Genomic DNA, 24,858 nt, shown 5'->3' with positions numbered 1-24,858 from the left:
AAACCAAAGCTAAGAAGTTTCCTGAATACAATCAAACACTTTGAGGGACAGAGTAGCAGGGGTAGGGGTCTGGGGACCATGCTTCCAGGGGACATGTAGGTCAACTGGCACAACAAAGTTTATTAAGAAAATGTTCTGCATCCTACTTTGGTGAGTGGCGTCTGGGGTCTTAAAAGCTCACAAGTGGCCATCTATGATGCATCAATTGGTCCCAAGCACCTTGGAGTAAAGGAGAATGAAGAACACCAAAGACACAAGGGAAGTATTAGCCCAAGAGACAGAAAGGGCCACATAAACCAGAGACTTCATCAGCCTGAGACCAGAAGAACTAGATGGTGCCTGGGTACCACCAATGACCGTCCTGACCGGGAACACAACAGAGAGCCCCTGATGGAACAGGAGAAAGGTAGGGTGCAGAACTCAAATTCTAGTAAGAAGACCAAACTCAATGGTCTGAATGAGACTGGAAGAACCCTGGAAAGCATGGCCCCCGGATTCTCTATCAGCTCATAACTAAAAAAATTTCCGAGACCAACCCTTCACACAAGGATTGGACTGGACTGTGGGACATAAAGTGATACTCGTTAGGAGTATGCCTCTTAGCTCAACTAGATACAAGAGACTAAACAGGCAGCTTCTGTCCGGAGGTGGGAGGGGAAGGCAGAGACAGTCAGGAGCTGGTTGAATGGACATGGGGAATCAGGGGTGGAAAGGAGGAGTGTGCTGTCACAGTATGGGGAGAGCAATTAGGGTCACATAACAAAGTATGTATAAATTTCTGTATAAGAGACTAACTTGAAATGTAAACTTACACTTAAACTACAACAATAACCAAAAAAAAAAAGTGCAAACGATATGAACAGATACTTCACCAAAGAAGACATTCAGGCAGCTAACAGACACATGAGGAAATGCTCACAATCCACTACTCATTAGAGAAATGCAAATAAAAACTATGATGAGATGCCATCTCACCCCAATACTACTGGCACGAACCAAAAAAACAGAAAGTAACAAATGTTGAAGAGGCTGTGAGGTGATTCGAACTTTTATGCACTGCTGGTGGGAATGCAAAATGGCACAACCATTTTGGAAAACAACATGGTGCTTCCTTAAAATCTACAAATAGAAATACCATACTATCCAGCTATCCCACTCCTAGGAATATACCAGAGCCAGCACACAAATAGACATATGCACACCCATGTTCACCGCAGCATTATTCACAATAGCAAAAAAATAGATACAACCTAAGTGCTCATCAACAGATGAATGGATAAACAAACTATGGTATATACACACGATGGAATACTATGCAATGATAAAGAACAATGATGAATCTGCGAAACATCTCACAACATGGATGAATCTGGAGGGCTTTATGCTGAGTGAAATAAGTCAATCACAGAAGGACAAATACTGTATGAGACCACTATTATAAAAACTCATGAAAAGGTTTATACACAGAAAGATACAATCTTTGATGGTTACAAGGGAGGGGAGGGTTGAGAAGGGAAAAAAACCAAACAGACTATAGATAAGTTATAAATTTGGTGAACAGTAAGAGTACATAATACTGAGGAAGTCACACCACTTAACAAAGGCAAGGTCATGGAAGTTTCATGGACACATCCAAACTCCCTGAGGGACCAAATTACTGGGCTGAGGGCCGGGGACCATAGTCTCACGGGATATCTAGCTCAACTGGTATATGTAGTTTACAAAGAAAATGTTCTACATCCTACTTTGGTGAGTAGCATCTGGGGTCTTAAAAGCTTGTGAGCGGCCATATAAGATAATCCATTGGTCCCACCTTGTCTGTAGCAAGGGAGAATGAAGAAAACCAAAGGCACAAGGGAATGATTAGTCAAAGGACTAATGAACCACAACTACCACAGCCTCTACCAGACTGAGTCCAACAGAATTACATGGTGCCCGGCTATCACCACTGACTGCTCTGACAGGGATCACAATAGCAGGTCCCTCACAGAGCTGGAGAAAAATGTACAACAAAATTTTAACTCACAAAAAAAGACCATACTTACTGGTCTGACAGAGGCTAGTAAAACTCTGAGAGGATGGCCCTCGGACTCCATTTTAACTCAGTACTGAAGTCACTCCTGAGCCCTGGTAGTACAGTGTTCAAGAGTTCGGCTGCTAACCAAAAGGTCAGCAGATCAAATCCTCCAGCTGCTCCTTGGAAACCCTATGGGGCAGTTCTCCTCTGTCCTATGAATCAGAATCGACTCACAGCAATGAGTATGGGAAGTCACTCCTGAGGTTCACCCTTCAACCAAAGATTAGAGAAGCCCATAAAACAAAACGAGTCTTAATGGGCACACCAGCCCAGGGACAAGGACGAGAAGGCAGGAGGGGACAGGAAAGCTGGAAAGGAGAAACCCAAGGTTGAGAAGGGGAGAGTGTTGATACATCGTGGGGCTAGCAACCAATGTAACAAAACAATGTGTGTAATAACTGTTTAATGAGAAACTAATTTTCTTTGTAAAAAGAAAATTCATCTTCATCTAAAGCACAATAAAAAAATAAAGGAGAGAGAGAACAGAGAAAAATCAAAGAAATTTCCCAGAATTGAAGGACGTGAGTGTCCAGATTGAAAGGGCCCACTGAGTGTGCAACCCAATGGGTAAACACCCACACCAAGGAACGTTACCTTGAAATTTCAGAAATGTAAGGTCAAAGAGAAGTTCCTAAGAGTTTTCAAAGAGAAAAACAGAATGTGAAATTAGAACACCATTGGGTTTCTCCAAAGCCATACTAGAAGCTAGAAGCCAATGGAACAATCTATCTTCAAAATTCTCAGGGAAAATGACTTCCAACCTAGAATAACTCACCTAAGGAAACTATGAATAAAGTGGGAGGGAGGATAAAAAAAATTTTAATTCACCATGCAAGGTTTCAAAAAAATTTACTTTCTATATGCTTATATACCAGGAAGCCTGGATGATGTGCTCCACCAAAATGAGTAAATAAACTAAGAAAGAGGAAGACAGGGAAATCCCAGAAAACAGGTATGCAGCAAGCCGAGAGAGCGACTGGGGTCCAGACTGGTACGGTAAGACAGAGGGTTCTAATAACATGAAATTGACAGAATACTGATGATTTGTACATACTTAGAGGAGATTTTAGGAATGAACTGATGATAGCATACAAAGAATTTAAAAAATACAACAATTATTCAATTATATATCCTTCTTTTCCTCTGTTGAATACCTAACACTGACAACTTGGTTACTCTGGCAAAGTAAAAACTGAGTTCCTAAAGGTAAAGTCATCTTAATATAGGTTAGAAAAACTTGTATTTTTATTTTTTCCCGAACAGTATCATAATTATAAAATAAAGTGAAAGTTTCAGAAGTAAAAGACCAGCTAGCTATGTCAGCTTATGCCAAGTCATTTAGCACATCTGGGCCTCATGTACAAACAGTGAAATACATCTACTCCTAACTTACTATTTCGTTATCTGACATCTCGCATTTACGACAATAGTAAAACATCTACTATCAGACTATTTTGCACATCGATTACATACACCTGGCAGTAACAAACACCAAGGTGTGAGGTGAGAGTAATGTTGGCTGTGATGGTAAGGTTATATATCAACTTGGCTGGGCCACGATTCTCAGTGGTTTAGCAGTTATGTAATCAGGTAGATTGGCAGTTGTGTAATAATATAATTTGGCAATTATGTAATGATGTAATTTAGTGGTTATGTAATGATGTGGTCATCCTCCATTTTGCATAATGACCTGGTCTTTGGAACCTAACCATGTTGGTGAGGAGTGGGTGTAATAACTATTCTAAAGCTTTATGTGCGGAATTAAACAAAGTAAGACATGTCAACATTCCAAGCATAATGCTAGGCACATAGTAAGCACTCAGTGCATGTTTGTTAAATCTGAATCACACTGTCCGGAAGAGACGGAAACAGCCACTGGCAGGCAGAGACTCCCTCCATCACATACCTTCTGTGTTGTTGTGTTTGTCGTCTGTGTTGAGGGTTTGGTGAAGGTTATTTTGACAGGAGACATATGTGGTGGCAAGGAGTTGGCGATGCTCTGCATGATGTTGCTCATCTTGGGACTGCCACTCACAGGCACCGTGATCGTCTTTGAGACTGGAACAACTGCCTTTGGAACTTCCTTTAGGACAACGGGGGAGGAACTAGAAGAGTTTGTTCGTCTTCGTTTTCTGGGTTTTTCATCTTCATCTGAACAGCTAACACCTGAAGGTGACAATAATATTGCTATATTTATACTGAACAAATCTTGCATTTTATAATTTTTTAAAAAAACCTCTGTGTGCATCACGTCATCCTTGATTTCTCCCTTTGCCTTAAGCCCAATCAGCCAATAAGTCCTATCAATTCTCCCTCAGAGAAATTGTCTCTGCCTTCCCTCCTTTCTTTACCCCTATGGCCAATGTTCCATGTTGCAATTCCTCACGTCCTGCCTCTATTTTAGCAACAACCTCCTAAAAGATGTCCATTCGATCCTTCATCCTACTACCAGTTACAAAATCTCATTTAACCATGCCAATGCCCCACCTCAAATCCTTTAGTAGTTTTTATCTTCCTATAAGATGATATACAAAATCATTACCATATCTTACTTGTATCTTTCTAAGAACACAGTACTCAGTTCCACCTAATCCTGTGCACCCTTATAATCTCAGCATGCTGAACTGCTCAACATTACCCAAAGCCATCTTACCACACTCTATCCATCTCTAGGTCTCTATATACTAGTGCTTTTTGAGGAATACCATCTACCACCAATGACCTCTTAATCATCCTGCAGGATCCAACCATCTCCTCAGTGAAGCAGAGCTAGTCCACATCGCCTCTGTATACTCTCTTCTGTATCACCTACCACCTGGTAATGTGATTGTTTATCAGCAGATCTCCCATTATTAAGAGGTTCCCAGAGGAAAACAACTATGTCTTATTAGTTTGTTTCACTGGTATAGTGCTGTTACACATATGAAGTTAGGTGAATGAATAATTATATCATTCGTTATATAGTTATCACACAACAACCTATTATGTGATATGGTTTCTTGACATTTGGAATTCACTGTCAGTGTTTTAAAATGATCAAAAATAGGTCTCTACAATTATTTTAAAAGACTACGTTGGCTAAATCCATAGAAGTCAGATGTAAACTTAATTAATAGTTCCAGATTTTTACCTTTTTTCTTATGGAGTAAAGCCTCTATTGTTTTTGTAATGCTTTTACAAAATCAAGTGAGAAACATAAAACTTAGCAACCTACAAAGGAAATCTCTATAGAGCAGACATAAAAAATTATATAGCATGATTCACAGAATTGATAAATAAAATATAACTCCTTATACCTTCAATTTATAGACTCTAATTTAAACAAGGCTGACAATGACCTAGAATCATTCTTGTCTAAAAAAGCAAATGCCACTTCTAAAAGTTAAAAAGAAATCAAATTTGTAACTATACTAAGAAAAATGAAGATCAAATATTAATGATCTCCAATTGATATCAAAAGCAAAGCAATACTGACATAACAGAAATTAAAAATAAAAAAGTGAATTTGAAATCAAACTGCTTCACAGGGTAGAATCAAGGGGTTAAAGATTGCAAATAAAAAAAACTTCAAAAATCACAGTCAGTTGGAAATATAGAAGATGGACTCTCTAGAATGCTTCACTGAATCTAACAATCAGATGATACGTTACATAAAATAATTTAAGAAAACATTACAGAGATTACAATATAGGAGTAAACGCTGAATAAGCACATTCCTTCAGTTATCTATTCACATTTCTATTCCATGACAATCAAAACAAGTGAATACTTGAAAGATAGCACTGTTCAAAGGCAGATTCCCCAAAGAGAGCAAAAAAGAAGTCATTTCTCAACCCCCAGAACTGATTAAAAAGCAAAATATACTAAGTCACATGTAAAGAAAAGAATTCTTTAGAACTGTCAAAAAACCACTGCTAATATCCAGACAGTGGACCTATGATTTAATCCAGGAAAGGAGATCTATCAGAGCCTATGCTTCAGCATTTAGCCAAGGTGGCCCTGATAACACTGAGAGTATCACTTACTTTTGACATAAACAGTACTTCCACTTGGCAAGACAACTACATTGGAGGCAGGACTGGCAGGTCTTGGAGACTTAACCGTTGCTATGCTGCCACTTGGAACAGGGGTAGAGGTTGGGGTTGACGTGGTACTTGTGTAGGAATAGCAAACCACTACTAAAGGAACGATAAAAAAGTTTGCTGTTAACTTTCACCAAAACTGTCCAGGCATACAGCAAAATTATTTTTTTATTGCAGGCCAATCTTAACATTTTCATGTGATCAGAAGTTGGAGGCCAGTGCTAGGTCCACAGCTTAGAGACTTCCTAAAAATCATCACTTAAATGGCTTTTCCCCAAGTATTTAACAGCTGTCTACAGATGATATTGCCAATGGAGAAGAAAGCAATTACAAATAAATCAAGTTTAAAATTATATTGAGAAAAATGAAAATCATTTTTCACTCATGGCAGGAGTTGGGCAACAGACATGTACTTGTATTCCCTTTTAATACAAATAGTAGCACCCATGATGGGGAGATGAATAATTTTTCCCTAACCATAACAATTACCAACAAGGCTACTAAGAAGAAACCAAGACACAGTTCTTTTATTATGAACTAGCTCACTAGTCATTTGCCATCCAAGCCATCAACAATCATTCAACTAAAATAATGACATCATCTGTCAACCTCTTCATCATTCAATGAAGGGACACAGCTCAACAATAGCAAGAATAGCTCACAGCTACCATTTACCAGTATTGAGTACCATGCACTGTGCTAAATTCTTTCTGTATATTAGCTATAATGCTCACAACATTATATCCTCATTTTAAAGATGAGGAAGCTGAGGTTCACAGAAGCTAAACTACTTGCTGGAGATCCCATAGTTAGGAAATGGCAAACAAGGATTCAAACACAGATCTGACTATCGGAAATCCTATAGTCTTTCCACTCTACCAGAGAACCGGTGGATGAAAAGGGTACAAGTGGGAAGAGAGGAAAGATACTTCTCCAACAACAAATAAAACAGGAATTCAATGGAGGCCAAGTTTTCACTCGTCTCTCTCTAAAATATAGCTTCCATCAGCCTAAAGCAGAGCCTGGCATGCATAAAGAGAGTGTCTCACTCTGCTCCACAGCCCCTTGCTAGGCAAGAAAAGACAATACCCCAAAGTAACCTGACAACTGCATTGTTTTCAGGGTCATTTTCACACAACACTAAACTCAGCTACTGGAGTCAATCCAAATATGCTCTCTCAAATTTAATATTATTCTTGTGGCCTCAATAGAATTCAAGGATTTTTAAAGCATATGCCAATTACTAGATTAAGTAACAATAAGAAAGCCTTTCTATCTGCAAGGTTATCCCTAGGGGATTCAGCACATTGACTAGAACAGAGAAGCAGCATATACCATTGACTCCAGAAGACAAAAACAGAGTTTTATTTTTTTAAGCTATCAGTTCAGCATCTTTCTCCAGCAGATAAATGACTTCTGTCATCTTATTTATTTTCTATAGCACTCATTAAGGGCTTCTGTCCACCTCTGACAAGACACACTGATGTCAAAAATTCATTCCAAGAAGGCTCTTGCAATTTTGTGATAAACATAATTCACACTTTCAACAAAAGGGAGATTTAATTTTAGCTGAGACTAAAAATTTGGCAGTTTCTAGTTTCACAATCAGAGTTGCTCACTATGCTTTGAAACCTTTAAACACTGGGATTAAAAATAAAGGAAAAATAAGATAACTTTTCTTGAACTGAAAAGGATCTCAAAAAAATAACCTCTACACATAAGAAGTATTTGTCTACTCACCTTCCTTGCTTCCTGTTTCTGCAGGCACTGGAAGAGATGCATTGTGCTGGATAGCTGCATTGGCAACAGCATTAGCTGTTACCGTGAAGGCGGTTTGGGGAACCAGCCGGGGCATAAGTGGTACCAATCGACGACCTTCAATGGACCATTCTGAAGAGCTATTAGGTCCAGACATACTAAACAAAAAAGAAAATGCTGCTACAAGGGTTCTCAATCACTAAAAATGATCAAACAAATATAACTTTTTAAATTATAAAAAGTACCCTTAGTAAGAGAGGCTTTATTTTAAGCAAGCGAGATCAAAATTACGAATTAGAATTCAAGAAATTTCATACACATTTAGGTTCTTACACATTTTATTCTATAATCTGAATTCTTATAATGAACAAAGTTGAAACAAGGAAAATTTCCCCATGCTTTCCATATTAATATTGACTTTGGTTGCATTAGTTTAAATCTGGTATTACTAATGAACACTAGTATTTCTACTAACTTTTATTACTTAATTGTAGTTAAAGCAAAAAGTACTCATAATATAAAAATAGGATTTTCCTTAATAATTAAAAATGGAATTCACTGGAATCTTTGCAAAATAAAAAATTTTTATCTAACTGCCTGCATGGCCAGAAGTTCTAAGGCTTCCAAACAAGGGAAACTGAGGCAGTAAACGAGGGGGACTAGGTAGTAAGGGATGGAAGAGGAATGTATATGTCACAGTATAATGTCACTAACAATGTATTGTATTTATTATCCTGATTATAGATCTGAGGACACTGGAAGAAACTTGCCACTTATTTATTTATACTATCCTTCACTCTAAGAAGAATTTGAGGCAATTCAACTCTACTCCTAAGCAGATACACTCTCAGTTTTTCTACCCTAAACTTCTTAAGCAAAAATCCAACCAGAGGTTGAAGTATCAAAAGGTAGTTGTGTTACTTCTCTTGATTGTGTTACTTTTCTTGACTTGGCTCCATAAACGACCCTGACTAATGATTGGTGTCAAGGTTTAAACTTCACCCAGAATGAACTAATCGATCTATCTCTTCAGTGCATCAGAAATAGTTTTGCACCTTTTTCAAACCCACGAATTCTATAACCCAACCTAGAATTTAAGACTGTATGTCCACTAATTTTTCAGCTTTAGATAGAATTCACAAAAACTCTTGTTAGTGGATAGTAGAATTAATGATAATGATGATGGTAATGATGACAGTTAACATCAATTAAGCACTTACTATACATCAGGCACTGTTCTAAACATTTTACATGTAGTAATAATTCATATAAATCTCTCAATAATCCTATGAAGTAGGTACTATTATTCTCTCCATTTTATACATGGAGAAACTGAGTTACAGAGGGGTTAAATAACTTGCCTAAAGTCACACAGTTACAAAATGTCTCCTAAAACAAGCATATATCCTGCTATTGAAATTATTTGCCACAGCATAAGTAGAAAGTATAAAAATTTTCAAATGAGTTTTACATGTAACTTTGCCTTTGATTTATACTAATTGGGTACTGCTGTCTACTTACTACCAACTTACACTGAATGAAACAAATTACTTCACTATTTGAGAAGGATTTAATTTAAATTCAGTTCAGAAAAGAATTTCTAGGAGCTGAATAATCCAACTGGATTACTGTGGGAAGTAACCCTCATGGTTTAACACAGTCCTACTTAAAAATCCCAATAACCTTAATAAATTTGTCATTACATAATCTTCACACTGATGCTAGTTCTGAAAAGGAGAATGGTACAAATGGTAAAAGAGACAGAAAAGAGCTATTGCTAATTGTCAAAAGAAAAAATATCCTAAAAGCTATTCAGCATTGTTATCTTGTCTTACCCCTATTTTACTATCATTTTATTAGACTATCACTAATAAACTTGCTTGGTGACAGTTTACCACACAATACCTACACTTACCTTTATAAGTTAGATATTTTTCTTTGGCTATTATGTGGTGCATTTTTAAATGGTGGCAGAAATTACGGAAGATTAATAATTTGAAGTACATGAACATACGCTATTGAAAAGACAGAACTTGCAGTGCAAAAGACACAACTGCAACTTTTAGAAAGATCTATAAATCTTCCAAATTTCCACTCATGCAAACATGCTCAAACTTGAAGTGAGTGAAGAATTAAATATCATGTTAGAATTAGATTTCTAAAATGCTATTTGCTTAGTAATGAGGGTATAAATATGTATTAGTTGCACAAGTCATCTGAAGTGAATTTTATAGACTTATAAACATCTTACTGTACTGATTCACTGGGATATCTTAGTCTCAGTGTAAGAATGCCTCTCTGTTTATACTGAGTAAGGCAAGGGAGGGTAGAGATCCTTGCTCCCTCACCTTCTGTGAGAAATTTAAGATGATACTAATAAAACTACCTTGGCCCTCACATCCATTGGCATGCAGGGCATCAGCAAGAAATCACTGTGAATGTCTGGCTGATGGGGAAAGGGTTAAAAGAGCATAAATTCCAGATAGGTATTTTATTCTAACCCTAGAGACCATTCTGGCAAAAGTGGCACAGTTAAAAAAAAATCTGAAGCTCCTTGACATTCAGGGCTTTAGAATGCAATATTCTGACATAATTCAAAACTGAATTAGAGTATCAAATTTAATAAACGGCCTGGTGCCAAACAATAAACATGTGTTATGCCTCAAGCCGCAAGCAAGGTTCTTCTTTGATCCCAGACACCCTACTCCTTTTGTTTCCCTACTCCTTTGTGCTCAACTTCTAGGCTTTCTCATCACCTTTTGACCACATTCCTTCTGGCCTAAGCTGCAGTTCTTAGTGGGGGAGGGAAAGGAGAGGAGAAAGGAAATGCAGTCAGTTCAGATACATTCCTCCTCAGCTCTAGTTGTTTTTTCAGGCTCAGAGTATAAAGCCCTCCTACAGATAATCTAAGGAGCCCTGGTGTGGCACAGTGATTAAGCGCTCAGCTGCTAACTGAAAGTTGGGCAGTTCAACCCAGGAGAAAGATGTCCTTCATAAAGGCTACAGCCTTGGAAACCCTATGGGGCAGTTCTACTCTGTCCTATAGGGTCGCTATGAGTTGGAATCGACTCGACGGCAATGGATTTTATAGATATCTTTGGAACTGAGCTCTAGTGTACTTTCTGAAGGAAAGAAGGCTGAGGAGATGGAGAGAATGAGGGATCTACACCTATCTTGCAAATCCCCATTCACTGACCCTTGGCCTCAACAAACAAACAGTATCTGGTCAAACTAAAATCACAATACAAAATATTAAAACAGGAGTATTGAAAGACCTAAGAAGCTTAAAATTATACACTGAAGTAAACTCTTTTCAAAAAAATGAAATTCATGTATTAAAGAAATCAGAAAGGAGAGGAAAAAAAAAAGGAAACACAGGCAGATAAAAGCCAACTCTCAATTATCCATGCTAATGGAGAGAGGAGGGAAAGGGAGAGGTCAAATAGATTAAAGAAACCCACGTATTATCCAAAAATATTTTGGCAATTACTTGTAAATTCTTCCACCAAACCTTTTCCAGGACAGCTAACACGTAGTAAAACAACTAATTAAAATTTTTCACCTCCTCTCCCTTCCCACCCTCTGACTAGAGGTACTCCCAAGCAGCAAAATGGCTAAAGGGTGGGCAGCATTAGGAGGGGGAGAGAAGGAAAAGCAAGGAGCACGGTTAATTCATAAAAGGAATAATGTGCCCCTGAATAATTGAGAGCTTCAATTTTGAAATAAATACAAGAAAAAGCCTGAAATAATAATAACCTATTTGCATACCTGTAACTTGGTCTTTCACCCAAATATAAGGATAAATTCATTCTTGGAAGGGGAAAAAAGGAAAAGGAGACTAAATAAATGTTATCCTTTAAGTATGAAACTGATGCATCAACTTACAACCCACAATACTGTTCCAATGCTTCTAAGGTACTGAGTTTGTTTCTAAGTGCCTCTGAGAGCAAACTATTGTTAATCACTTGATTATCTAGCACGTAAGTTTCCTATTACTGGTTCTCAAATTATAATCTAAGCTCAGTTATTATTTTTAGGGCACCCCAGTTCTAAAGTTTAGACCAAATTAAAGAAGGAACACATTAATATTTTAATCTTTCAACCATGTTAACCTGATAACTAAATACTAAATGTCCTCATGGAAATTTTCCCAATTTCTATGGTGCATACCTACCACTGAAACATCGCAAAACTGCAGGATAAACAGTTAAACATTCAAATAGGCAGTTGAAAAGGTAGCGCCCCATTTTATAAGTTAGGTAAAATGAGGGACAGTGAAGCACAACATTAAGCTAATGGATCTTTGGAAGTCAATTCGAATACTGCCAATTGGTTTAAATATACTGTTTAAGTTATCACATTATGGAAATGTACAGAATTTATCCCTTTAGTTTTATTTCACATTAAAACACAGAAATAAAAAGCAAATGAATTATGCTACAACGAATTTTATGAAACATTCCCATCATCTTGCATTAGCATTTAAAGGATAATTTCTGTTCCTTTCTAGCCTTTAAGGAGACCTGGTGGCACTCTGGTTAAAGCACTTGGCTGCTAACAAAAAGGTTGGCGGTTTGAACCCACCATTAGCTCCATGGGAGAAAGATGTGGCAGTCTGCTTCCCTAAAGATTTTCGGCCTTGGAAACCCTATGGGGCGCTTCTACTTTGTCTTATAAGGTCGCTATGAGTCAGAATTGGCTCGACAGCAAAGGGTTTGGTTTGGGCTTCGTTCTATTCTTTAGAAGGCACTGTCTCCAGACATACTCTATTAATGCTTGATCCCTGCACTCAGTCCTCGACCATCCTCCACCCACCTGTCAAATAGTTAAAATGATCTGAAAATAATTTGGTAAGACTTCTGTATCATTTTATTTTGTTAGCTTTTTAAAGTTAAAATATACTACATTCGTATTTTTTTTAAAACAGAAAGCGTACGTTAGTCTTTTTCTGAATCTCAAAACATACGAAGTGATTAGTCAAATATCAAAAAATTTATAATGCCTATTTATAAAGCAATATAAACATCAAATAACATTACAAACAACCTCTAGCGGGCTGTCAAATTTAGGGGGCATGCTACTTTGTGATTGACCTTTGCTTCAAATGAGTGAATCATCCTGCTAAACTGTAGTGGTCTTTAGTTATACATAGGTTTCACTGTAACAGAATATGACCTGAGTATTTAAAGCTTGCCTAACCAAACGCAAAAACATAACCAACTGAATAATCAGTTAACACACTATGGTCAGGATCCCCGAGTTTAGAAATGTTACTAGTAAGATAACAGACTCAGGAATCTACTACACAATAAGACTATGTTATACTATGTCATAAAAAACCAGGGGTGGTATGACTAATGGCTTACTTATGTGCAATTGTTGTTAACCGTTCATCGTTTACTGCTCTCCGAACTTCAGCACGATGGCGTTCTGTTGAGATGCTATGAAAAAAAATAGCCATTATAGAACTCTGCCAAGCAGGCAGCTCTTTTCTATACTTTTATTAATGTTTAAATCAACATTTTGCTTTGGGGGAGGGAGGGAAAATAGGGGGCAAGACTGATTTGTGAAAAGATATAGATAGGGGCCTCATATATATCTTCAAATGCTCTAAAGTCATAGAAAAGGATTCACATTGATTCTGTGTAACTGCAGAGAGAATTAGTTGCAAATTAGAAATCATAGGAAGACAAATTCAGCATATCAAGGCAGTATTTCCAAAACTCAGAACTGTAAGACCATGGACAAGATTAGCAAAAGTTTCTGTTATCTACGTAAATATGCAAACCAAAGCTTGATGACCTCCTAATCATGGTTTCTGAGGATCTGGGCACTCAGAAGAGTTTTCTAAGGTCCTTTCTAAAGCTTAAGATTCTATAATTTTATGTTCAGTGAATATAATAAAGAAATGAGAGTGGCAAATAGTCTGTTTACTGTGGCTATATTCTATTAATATCCCTTATTACACGACACTTCAGGTGTGTGTCTTTTACTTTATATCATGTTACCAGTATGGTAAAAATGTGCTTATATTGATCCTCATTTAACAAATGTAAAGTTAATACCGAACTAATAAGAAAAGGCTATGTCCATTCCATTCATAAATACTTAATAAAATGAAAACTACTCTTGAAATTATCATCTTTATTGCTTAAGCTAAATCTGTACCATGGACGAAAATATTTAGGCGCTGGAAAGCAGAATTTCGGAGGAAACATAAACAACAAACAAAAAACTATAAATTGTTAAATATGAAGACAATAAGACTAAGAATTTGGCTTAAAAGTATTTCTATATTAATGTTTATTAATTAAATATAAGAACCTCTTCCCATATTTCACTTATAAAAGGAATACGACAAAATGATTTTAAATGTAGAAAGAGTAATTCAGTTAAAACAGAACATTTTCCAAGCAAGCTCAAGATGTTAGACTGGATCAAGGCAGAGTGTCGAGGAACCCCTTTCACTAGAATTTGTTAATAGATTCAAGCGCCACTCTAATGGGAAGCCGAAGGAAGAGACTATGCTTCAGGCTATGACTATCTAATCACCACCCACTTATACAAATTAAAGACAGCATCTTCCTTGCACTCTGTGCTTCCCCTCTACAAATGCCACTTTAGATCTTCATATCCAGTTGCTGCCAGCTCTCCTTTCCTTCACCCCTGTCAAAAAGAGCTTCCCTTTTCTAGGTGGCCCAAATCTAAAAAACAAGTTGCCTTAAACCCTTTCTGATTGGACTTCAGAATAAATGTTAAGTTATACAACTTTCTGTAACAGACCACACAACTCGGATGGGATCTCGAAGCACCAACAATTTGAACACTTCTATTCTTCAACTTGATTTGAGTTACTAAAGTGAGTAGTAGTAAAACCCCTCAAAATGAAATTTCTAGAATCACATCTTACAAACTTTTATAATAATTTACCTAAGAACTTTTGAGAGTTCTCCAAGAAGATCTTTCTTTTCCTTGGTGAGATCCCCCTGTGCCCGAAGTGCACTGATAACTCCAGCATATGCCTCCAATTCTAGAAGAAGAAAATTATTTTATCAAGATAGGCCTTCAATATTTTACTACTATGGCTTCATACAGCAAAACTTCAGGGTAAGAAACTGAAAAATCAACTGTAAATATTTTTTAATTCCTTTCAAAGAGTTTATCTGAAAACAGATTAAAATGTGGATTTTATAATTTTATATCATTTTGTTGTTTACTGATTCATGGAAGTCATGCACATAAAATGTTTAGGTAGAAAAATCTAACAGTAAACATTTGGTCTCATACATTAATACTTAAGAACACTTAACTCAGGTGCTACCAACAACTGGGAATAGGCTCCAAGTGATGCAAAAAGGCTGATAAAGAGAACTTTTAGCATTACTGAAAGGTACCTTCACTGATCAACCCTTCAAATAATTCCTTAGCCCCGCCTAAGAAGTCAAACTATATTCTAACTCTCTCTTGGGTAGTTGTCAGAAAGAACACAATGCAACTGAAAAAATACTGGAATGAGAGTCAAAGAACCAGATTCTGGCTCCAGCATTGCCACTTACTAGTTGTGTGACCTTGAGCAAATCCTTTCTCATCTCTGAATCTGTTTCCTTATCTAGAAGGAACTTCTAAGGTACCTTCCAGAGCTAAGATACTCTGCTCTATAAAAAATAATCAGTTGCTATTGAGTCAATTCTAACTCAAAGTAGAACTGGCCTCCACAGGGTTTTCAATGGCTGATTTTTCGGGAACTAAATTGCCAGGCCTTTCTTCTGAGGCACCTGTTGGTGATTCAAACAAAAATCAAACCCACTGCCATCGAGTCGATTCTGACTCACAGTGACCATGAAATGTTCTTACAGCAACCAGGACATAATATGCTAAATCTTAATGTCACACAGTTTCATTTCACTATCTTTCCACAAAAACAACCATTATGAAATAAAAAGGTCAGTCTCCTATTGCTGGTTAAAATATAAAACCATGAAGTCCCCAACAATCCCAATGAACCATGCATGTCTCCCAGTGTAGTCCTCCTATGTACTACCTTTGTGTAGTCCCCTCCCACATTGTCTCTGGGCTTGGCATGTGACTTGCTTTGGCCTATGGAACATCAGCAAACATGATGTAAGCAGAAGCTTACCAAGTATTTGCACTAGGAGCTTTGCTCTCTTGGAACCTTGAGATCACCAAGCTGTGAAGACACCTGAGATGAAAGGCCATGTGGAGAGAGGCCCAGTCATCTCAGTTAAACCCAGTCTCCATCTATGCTATCAGCTGAATAGAACCATATGACAGAGCCCAGGCAAGACAAGCAACTCACAGAAGTGTGAGAAATAATAAAATGGTTGTTGTTTGAAACCATTAACACTGTGAGACACGTACATCTGAGCAAAATAAAATGATGGGAAATAATGTCCAGACTACAGTTAATCTCCATACTCAGTTCAAGTTCCTATGAGTATTTGCTATTTGTCCATGCCTGACACACAAAATACAGTAAATATTAGCCAAATAATGAATGCATGCATGCATGGCTAAAAACCCACTGCCATCGAGTCAATTCCGACTCATAGCAACCCTGAAGGACAAAGTAGAACTGCACCAAAGGGTTTCCAAGGATATAAATCTTTACGGAAGCAGGCTGCCACATTTTTCTCCCACGGAGTGGCTGGTGGGTTTGAACTGCTAATCTGTCGTTTAGCAGCTCAGCACTTCAGCACTGTGCCACATGCATGCTAGGTACTACATAAATAACCTACTAGTAGCATCATTCAGTTCATATTATTCACAGTTCTGACTGTCAGAGGAAAGCTTTATATAGAAGAGTGAGCTCACTATGTTAAATAGAAATGTCTGGTCCAAGTGAATTGCCCGACGTATAACCATTTGCATGTTCAGTCTGCGCTAGATACTACGTAGATGTTTCATGAGTTCTCTATTCAAGGACAAGGCTCTGTTGCTCTGAAGTAATGAAAGACATAGTTCCAGGGAACACATATTTCAGCTTTTCTCAGGACCCGTAGGACAGTTCAGAAAGGCACTGCGGATAATCAACTAAGAATTCACTATACTCTAAAGGTTTATATACCATGTATGGAATATTTTATTCAACAAATCAGTATTGAGTCCCTATTATATAAGCCAGACAGCATGCTAAGTCCTGCAGTCAAGGAGTTAACTCTAGAACGGAACTACAGTGAAACAAGTAATGAGACAATTACGATTTAGTTTACAATACAGCAATAAAGGCACAAAGGAGAAACACATCTAGTCTGGAGGCATAAGCTTTAATCAAAAGAGAACTACGCTCCAGGCAGGCAGGGAGAAAAAATGCAAATGTTCAAAAGGAATAGAGGGAATAAAGAAGCAAATAATGTTTCATTATCTGCGAGTAAGAGTCAGTGACTATGTCTGAGAGTCTTATACTAGGAGAAGTAAAAATACGTCTATACTTGGATAATCACTAATTCGAGTCAAACTACTAATTGAACATTACTAGCACAAGGTACCATGGAGAATATTTCTATCAACTGAACAAAGTTCTGATCCTCAAGGTGATTAAAATTCAAGGTGATTAAAAATAACTATTATAAAGATTTGGTTCATGCCTGTAAGAGAATACAAAAGGATAAAAACGAAAAAGTAGTTTGGGGTCAGACTGAGAAAAGCCTTTAATTCCAGCCTAAAAAGTTTCTATTTGATAAGACTCAGTAACCGATTGAATGTAGGAGTGACAGAAGGAAAGGAGTCGTTTGCCAGGTGTTTCGGAGAATGGCAATGACACAAAAAGAAATGAGGAGGTCAGGGAGAGGAAGTAGTTTAACGAAAAAATTTGTTTGGCTTGTGGAGTTTATGGTGATCAAGACACTATTTCAAAGAAAATGTAATTAACTAAAAAATGTGACAAATATTTCTTGCATTTCAAGTCTAACTAAAAAAAGCATACACAAAAGTAAGATGTGGCAACCTCACACAAAACTGGGTCTCAGAACACATCAAAGCTATACAATCCAAGGCACTTCCTCCTTGTCTCCAGAAATGCACTCATTTAAAGGACCCTTACTAGCTTCTCAACCTCCTTCATATTGATTGAAGTCCATTTTGATGGGTATGCTCAGATCCTGATGTGTCTAGAACTTGGTTGAACTGCTGGTACTCTCTTGGTTGGTATCCTATTTTAGTTAACTGTAATGACACAAAGGAGCCTTGGTGGCACAGTGGGTGAAGTGCTGGCTGCTAACCAAAAGGCTGACAGTTTGAACCCACTAGCCACTCCAAGGGAGAAAGATGTGGCAGTCTGCTTCCGTAAAGATTTACAGCCTTGGAAACCCTATGGGGCAGTTCTACTCTGTCCCTGTATAAAGATTTACAGCCTTGGAAACCCTATAAGGCAGTTGTACTCTGTCCTATAGGGTCACTATGCATCAGAATCAACTCGACGGCAACAGGTTTAGAATTTTTTTTTTTCGTAATGACACATAAGTATAATGAAATAATAAACACATACAAACATCTCAGAAAATAAGAGTTGCTAAGCTATTTTTACAAAGCCCTCAACCCATTCCCTTTAAACAAATTTTATACTGTAAGCCATAAAGCCCCATGTTAGAGTTACAGCTCAGAAATGGTCATAAAAAATAGGGCAGGGGAGAGGCAGCTCAGAAGGAAGGAAGCAGTTATCTATCACTGGTCTGTTCAGCATATCACAAAGAAATTCTCTACCTCATTTATCTTTAATTAAGTAAAATTTAAATGATTCTGACTCAGTATATCTGGGGTGGAAATGCAAATTCTCAGCAGGGGTTTGAACTGGAATGAAGCAGTTCAAAGCCTTGGTTTGAAGGCAATTCAAAGGTTTTATTGTTATGATAATGAGCCAACTGGTGAGGTAGAAGTCTTTCTACAAATCACTCTGAGGCTTACCTCCCAAAGTGAAGGGTCACTGAAGATTACATTTTCCTGTAGGATAGCTGTTTTTTGCTTTGTTTTGTTTTTTTAATAGACACAGCTCTCCAGCAGCATTACCCACACAACTCTGATTAAAATTAGGGGTATATGTAGACTTAAGGAGCCCTGGTAGCACAGTGGTTAAGAACTCGGCTACTAAGCAAAAGGTTAGCAAAGTTCAAATTTACCAGCCACTCCTTGGAAACCCCATGAGGCAGTTCTACTCTGTCCTATAGGGTCGCTATGAGTCGGAATCGACTCGATGGCAACAGGTTTGGTTTCTCGGGTAGACTTAAAGATTACCATTTTTATATTTAAACATCTTTTGATTCAAGGCCCAGAAAGCCCAGAAACCCCAATCCAATTTGCTATATTGTAATCTATCCCTCTGCAATTATTTCAGCTATGAAATAAATATAAGTCCAATTTTATAATCAGCAACTGAGTTACAGCAACTGCATGTAATAGTGTAGAAAACCATCCTCACATTAGTAGTAAAATTTTGGACATGAGGTAAAAACAATATAAAGGAATAACTGATCAAAAAAAACAAAAACAAAAAGCTCTCTAGGCAATGCTAAAATACAATGCTAAGAAGTAGTTTAAAAGAGAGAAATCCTTACAGTAACCTGAGGGGAAATAAAAAGTGCAAAGGTTATTAGTCGGCAGGGCCACATCAGCTATGATTCTGACTTACACATAGGAATTCCCAACAAAACTTCTTTTGAAGAAAAGGATCAGCTGCGAATAAATAGATGTCTGAAAGCATCTGCTTCAAAACACTACACTCTGATGTCATCCACTGTGATAGGCCCTTTACACACAGTTAATCCACACAACAAACTAATGAGGCAGATATTATTATCCTTCTTTTCAAAAGCGTCAACAGATTTAGGGTGATTACATAACTCGTTCTTGGTCACCTAGGTCATCAGTAACAGGACTAAGACCCCAGGTCTGTCTGAATTCAAGACCCACACTTTCCCTACATTGGTATACCTTCAAAACCATGGATAGCTAAATAATTCACATCTACTGCTAAAATATTTAATGTTCTTTTTCAAATTATTCATTTATTGGACACCTACTATGTGCTAGCCCTAGAATACAGTAGTAAATAAGATAAACAAGGTCCTCTTCTTGGAGCTTACAGTTTAAAGCAGCCTTTCTCAAACCAGGATCCTCATTTAAACCACAGAGCACAGAAAACAATTTGAGTAACTCTTTTCTCAATTTTCCCAAGGATGGTGCATAATTATAATACCATTCCAGACACATGGGGGAAGCCCTGGTGGCGCAGTGGTTATGTATTCAGCTGCTTACCGAAAGGTCAGCGGTTTGAAGCCATTAGCCGCTCGCTCTGCAGGAGAAAGATGCGGCAGTCTGCTTCTGTAAAGATTATAGCCTTGGCAACCCTATGGTGCAGTTCTACTCTACCCTAAAGGGTTGCTGTGAGTCAGAATCAACTGGATGGCAACGGGTTTGGTTTTTGGTTTAGATACATGGGGAGAAGTTAACTCATTACATACAGTGGGTGCCTTAGCATTAGGACTTAAATTCTGGTTGAAAATTGCTGCTCTCGGGGGAAAAAAAGACAAAAAACGAGAAACAAACCCATCGCTATCGAGTCGATTCTGACTCACGTTGACCCTGCAGGACAGAGTAGAACTGCCCCATAGGATTTCCAAGGAATGCCTAGTGGATTTGAACTGCTGACCTTTTGGTTAGCAACCAAACTTTTAACCACTATGCCATCAGGGTTTCCGTCAGGGAAAAGAAACACTAAATTAGTAATTACAAGAATAAAGTATGTTTTATTACTGATAACCCATTGTCATCGAGTCAATTCCGACTCATAGCAACCCTATAGAACGGAGTAGTAGAACTGCCCCATAAGGTTCCCAAGGAGTGGCTGATGGATTCGAACTTTGGTTAGCAGCCAAGCTCTGAACCACTATGCCACCAGGGCTATGGATTCGAATTTTTGGTTAGCAGCCAAGCTCTTAACCACTGTGCCACCAGGGTTCCTTATTACTGATGGTAAGACATAATTTGGAAAAGTCAGCATAGCTCACATTAAGTTAGAATTCAGAAATAGAATAATTCACACATACATTCATGAAGGAAATACAGTAGACTAAAGGGTAGACTAAAGTGAGGCTGGAATTATACTTCTGATTCCACTACTTACTAGCAGCTTTACCTCAGGTTCTAAGCTTCAGTTTCCTCATCTGTAAGATGAGGACAAAAAAAAAAAACCTATCTTTTAGGTTTGAGTGAGGATTAAATGAGATGTTGAATGAAAAGGACTCTTAATAGCCCGATATCCCTCAATAACTCTTAGCTGCTACTATTACTATTATTATGAGTCATGCACCTACTATGTACAAAACGCTATGCTAAGTGCTGGGGAAACAGCAATGAGTTAGACAGGGACTATACCTTGAAGGAATTTCTAACCTAGCATGAGGTATGACATCTATGCAAACAGCCATGACCCAAAGCAGAATGAGAAAAGTATCATAGGTATAAAACATCAAAAATCAAAATCATACCCAATTTTCGAAGAATCCTTTTGCATTCATCCCTGCTGAGATCCAAAAGGGTTGGCCACACAACAGGCATTGCTGCTTCCTTTTGGTAGCCCCAAAGAGCTTGTCTTCCCTGCAATAAAGAAAAAACAAGAAAAAAGAAATCAAATTACTAAGGCACATTCAACATGCCACTCACCTTGAGAGTTCCACAGGCTAAGAAGTAAAACCAAAAAGATACCGCACAATCCTTTTTTAACACCACACTTTCCAACTTCTGACAAATGAAGAATTAACCATTTGAGAAGTTATCATGCCAGCCTACGACAGTGAAAGAGCACAGGCTTTAGGGTCAAACACATCTAGGTACTAGTTCCAGCTCTTCTACTTACTGGCTGTGTGTGATCCTGGGTAAATTAGCCTCTCTGAATCTAAGATTTACACATTTGTAAAACAGAGATAATACTACCTAGTTTGTTCGGAGGATTAAAGAGTAGCAGCTAGCATGTAGTTTAATAGGTGCTACTATCTGTGTAACATTAAGCAAGTTGTTTGATTTCTCCAGGTCTGTTTCCTCACTGATGAGTTACATAACGTAAAGTACAGATAGCTTAGATCATTACTTAGGTAAACGAAACTTAATAAAGAACTGTCTCTTCAAGTCTTAACAATGAAATATAAATTTGGACCCTGTAGTCGTTAAACAAGCATTTACCAAGCTTACAACTGTATCCCAGGAACTGATTTCGTACTGAGAACTCCCTGGTCTAGAGGACAAAAAGCGCTGGGCGCTTCGTACAATCCTTGCTTACAAAAAAAAAAAAAAAACCATACCCGTTGCCGCTGAGTCGATTCTGACTCATAGCAACCCTAAAGGATAGAGTAGAACTGCCCCACAGGGTTTCCATGGCGCGCCTGAGGGATTCGAACTGCCGACCTTTTGGTTAGCGGTCGTAGCTCTTAACCACTACGCCACCATGGTTTCCATACTTGCTTAGCTCATATTAAAATCTCGGAAAATATTTGTTAAATGGATCAATGAATGGTTGAGGCAGTGAGTGTGTAAAACGAATGAATGAATGAATGAGCTCGCTATCTGGTCTAGGAGTCAGACACCGAACTAACTTGCTGTATCTCGTTCCAGGCGCTGAGGCTGCTAACTTCAACTCTTCGTCCCAAGTTGAGCCCCCCTCCCCCTACTTCCCATAGTCCTCTCAGCTCAGAACCAACCCAAGGCAAGGAGAACTGAACTGCGCGCCCCAGTCAGCAGGATGACATAAAGAAAAGGGGTGGGTAGGAGGAAGAAGGGGCAGAGCCAAAGGAATCCGCTCCCTCCACAGGCCAGTCCCCGCCTTCCGACACGATCTTGAAGGCGGCCGGCGACCGCCCGAATCAAGCATACGTCACGGCATCCCGATGCGTCCCCGCCAGTGGACCCCACGGCGGGGCCGCACCGCTTCGGAAACCTGGGCAGTAGTTGCCGGAGCCTGCCCAGGGAACCGGGATCTAGTGTAATCTTTCCCCACTCAAGTGTCAAGGAGGCAACCCGCCCCGCCCCCTCCCTAAACACGCACTCTTTCACAGCACCACAACAAGAGCAGCCCGCCCACCCTCCGCACTGGTGCTTCTCAGCGCCCGCCCCAATGTCAAGCCCACGACCCAAGACACTCGGGGCCAGCAGCCAGTGTCAGGGGCCCCGGCTGGCGTCTGTGCCTCGCTCCCTCCTCAGCGGAAAGGACAACGGAGAGAGATTAAGCGCGCGGACAGCCGGCCAGATGACCTGAGACTCACCAGGAGGCTCCCAGAACTGGACCCCAAGGACTCCAGCACCAGGCCTGCCACAGACCCCCCTAGCCCACATCGGGGAGCCCCGCGATCCCGTTAGGAGACAACGGGGGATGGGGCAGAGCGCCCCAAGCCGGGCTCCAAATACTTGGTCTGGAGCTCCTCGAGCCTGGCTAGGCTGCCAGCTCTTCCCAGGACCCTGGCTGAGAGTCACCCACCTGCCCGGCCTTTCGGGGCTCATCTAAAAGGCTCCTCCGCCAAGACTAGGGAACACCAGGAATTAGGTTTGTTTGCAGTGCCTCTGAAGGGGCAAGATGGCGACAGGAATCAAGGCGCAGGCGCAGCCACGCGCTGCCAGTCGGGAGGTGTAGTTCGCCTTTCCCGCCTTTCGGAGAATAGACACCAGAAGTCCTCCATTCTCCTTGTCCCCTTTTTCCTCCGCGTTATGAAAGGAAAAGGGAGACATCGCGAGGGGTGCTGGGAGTTGTGGTCCGAACCCAAACTCCCTCCTCCTTCGCTTCAGGTTTGCTGTCTCACGCGCAAGGAAGACTGGGATTGTAGTTTCCTTGGTTTCACCTCCATACCCTCTTCTCTCTGGCTTCGCGCGCCTCTCCTCGGGCCGCGGTCTCTCAGCCAATCGGCTGCGCTCCCTGCTACGTGTCGCGTCACACGTAGTAGTTGAAATGGTGTCGGTAGCTGAAACCGAGGCTTTGCTGCGACCTTTACTCCAGGCGAGGTTAGGGATGATGGGAAAGTAGCTTTGTCCGTGAAGCGGCGTTGAGGATTAGGAGCAGATTTCTCACACTCTTGGGAGCGGTTATCAGCGGCCGCCGGCCTCCCAAACGACAACTCATAGACATAATCCACGCTACGGGTACGGACATAGTGGACATCGCAGATGCTTATATCCGCTCTGGGGGCTGTCGAGTTGCCTGTAGAGAAAGGGAACCCACAGGTCAGGCCGAGATTTGGGTTATAGTCAGTCTTTCGCGACTTCGGGTTCCTCCAGGTGTGAATCGAGAATAATGATTATCTTTTGCTGTATTTGTCAAAGGCAAGAAGCAGAAGGGATTTACTTGAGTCCCTACGACGTGGTAGGTGCAACTTCAGCCTTTGCACTTATTTAATCTTACAACAGTTTTGTGAAGAAGGTATTTTACAGATGAGAAAAGGAACCCACTGTATACTTACTCGCGACCATAAAATCGAAGCTAGTACCTGGTATTCTTGAAGTTTCAGTCAAGTTTTGTGAGCGTCCTCTTTAAATTTTGTATTTTGGGTAACGACATGGGATCTGACTAGAAACGCTCAAGTCAGAACGGGTTTTTTATATGTATTCTGCTATTGCCCAGACATAGTTTCCTTCTCTGAAAAATGTGCTTAATACTACCCTATGGGGATGTTGTAATACACAACGTAGATAAAAGTTGTGAACCACCGTACAAACATGTCAGGCTGTTCTTGAATGGAGCTGTAGGTTAGGAAGAGAAAATAAGTAACAGCATTTAAGTTTCGTACTACTTTTTTACTGATTAGCTACAAGTATTCTCCGAGGTCCAGGAAAATAATGATCGTTGAAATCTAAGCTTGCCCCTTCAGCAAATCGTGAAGTGGGACAAATTAACCTTCAGGATCTCCCTCCACTCTCTCCCTGACCTTACAGTGCATTCTCTTCCATCTG

At 39.4% G+C, this 24,858-nt stretch overlaps 1 protein-coding gene across 7 annotated transcripts in view; it reads right to left on the bottom strand.

Annotated features, from left to right (window-relative positions):
* The window catches only part of EMSY (EMSY transcriptional repressor, BRCA2 interacting), a 103,700-nt gene extending 80,158 nt beyond the window's left edge, over positions 1–23,542 (bottom strand). For 2 of the 7 annotated variants that reach the window (XM_023736577.1, XM_023736578.1), the window contains exons 1-7: positions 23,396–23,542; positions 21,417–21,525; positions 14,848–14,947; positions 13,284–13,358; positions 11,686–11,727; positions 7,900–8,075; positions 3,984–4,243 (exon numbers count right to left, since the gene is read on the bottom strand). In XM_023736577.1, coding sequence (XP_023592345.1) covers positions 3,984–4,243; positions 7,900–8,075; positions 11,686–11,727; positions 13,284–13,358; positions 14,848–14,947; positions 21,417–21,486 — 723 coding nt within the window. In that variant the 5' untranslated portion in view covers positions 21,487–21,525; positions 23,396–23,542. Of the gene's footprint in view, positions 1–3,983; positions 4,244–6,102; positions 6,256–7,899; positions 8,076–11,685; positions 11,728–13,283; positions 13,359–14,847; positions 14,948–21,416; positions 21,526–23,395 lie in introns of all 7 variants that reach the window. The other 5 variants (XM_004381982.3, XM_023736576.1, XM_004381983.3 and 2 more) reach the window with 5 other exon arrangements.
* Positions 23,543–24,858: the final 1,316 nt, after the last annotated feature.

Source organism: Trichechus manatus, unplaced genomic scaffold (genome assembly GCF_000243295.1).
Source record: "Trichechus manatus latirostris isolate Lorelei unplaced genomic scaffold, TriManLat1.0 scaffold00088, whole genome shotgun sequence".
NCBI classification, from domain to species: domain Eukaryota; kingdom Metazoa; phylum Chordata; class Mammalia; order Sirenia; family Trichechidae; genus Trichechus; species Trichechus manatus.
This window is presented reverse-complemented; position numbering and strand designations above follow the sequence as displayed.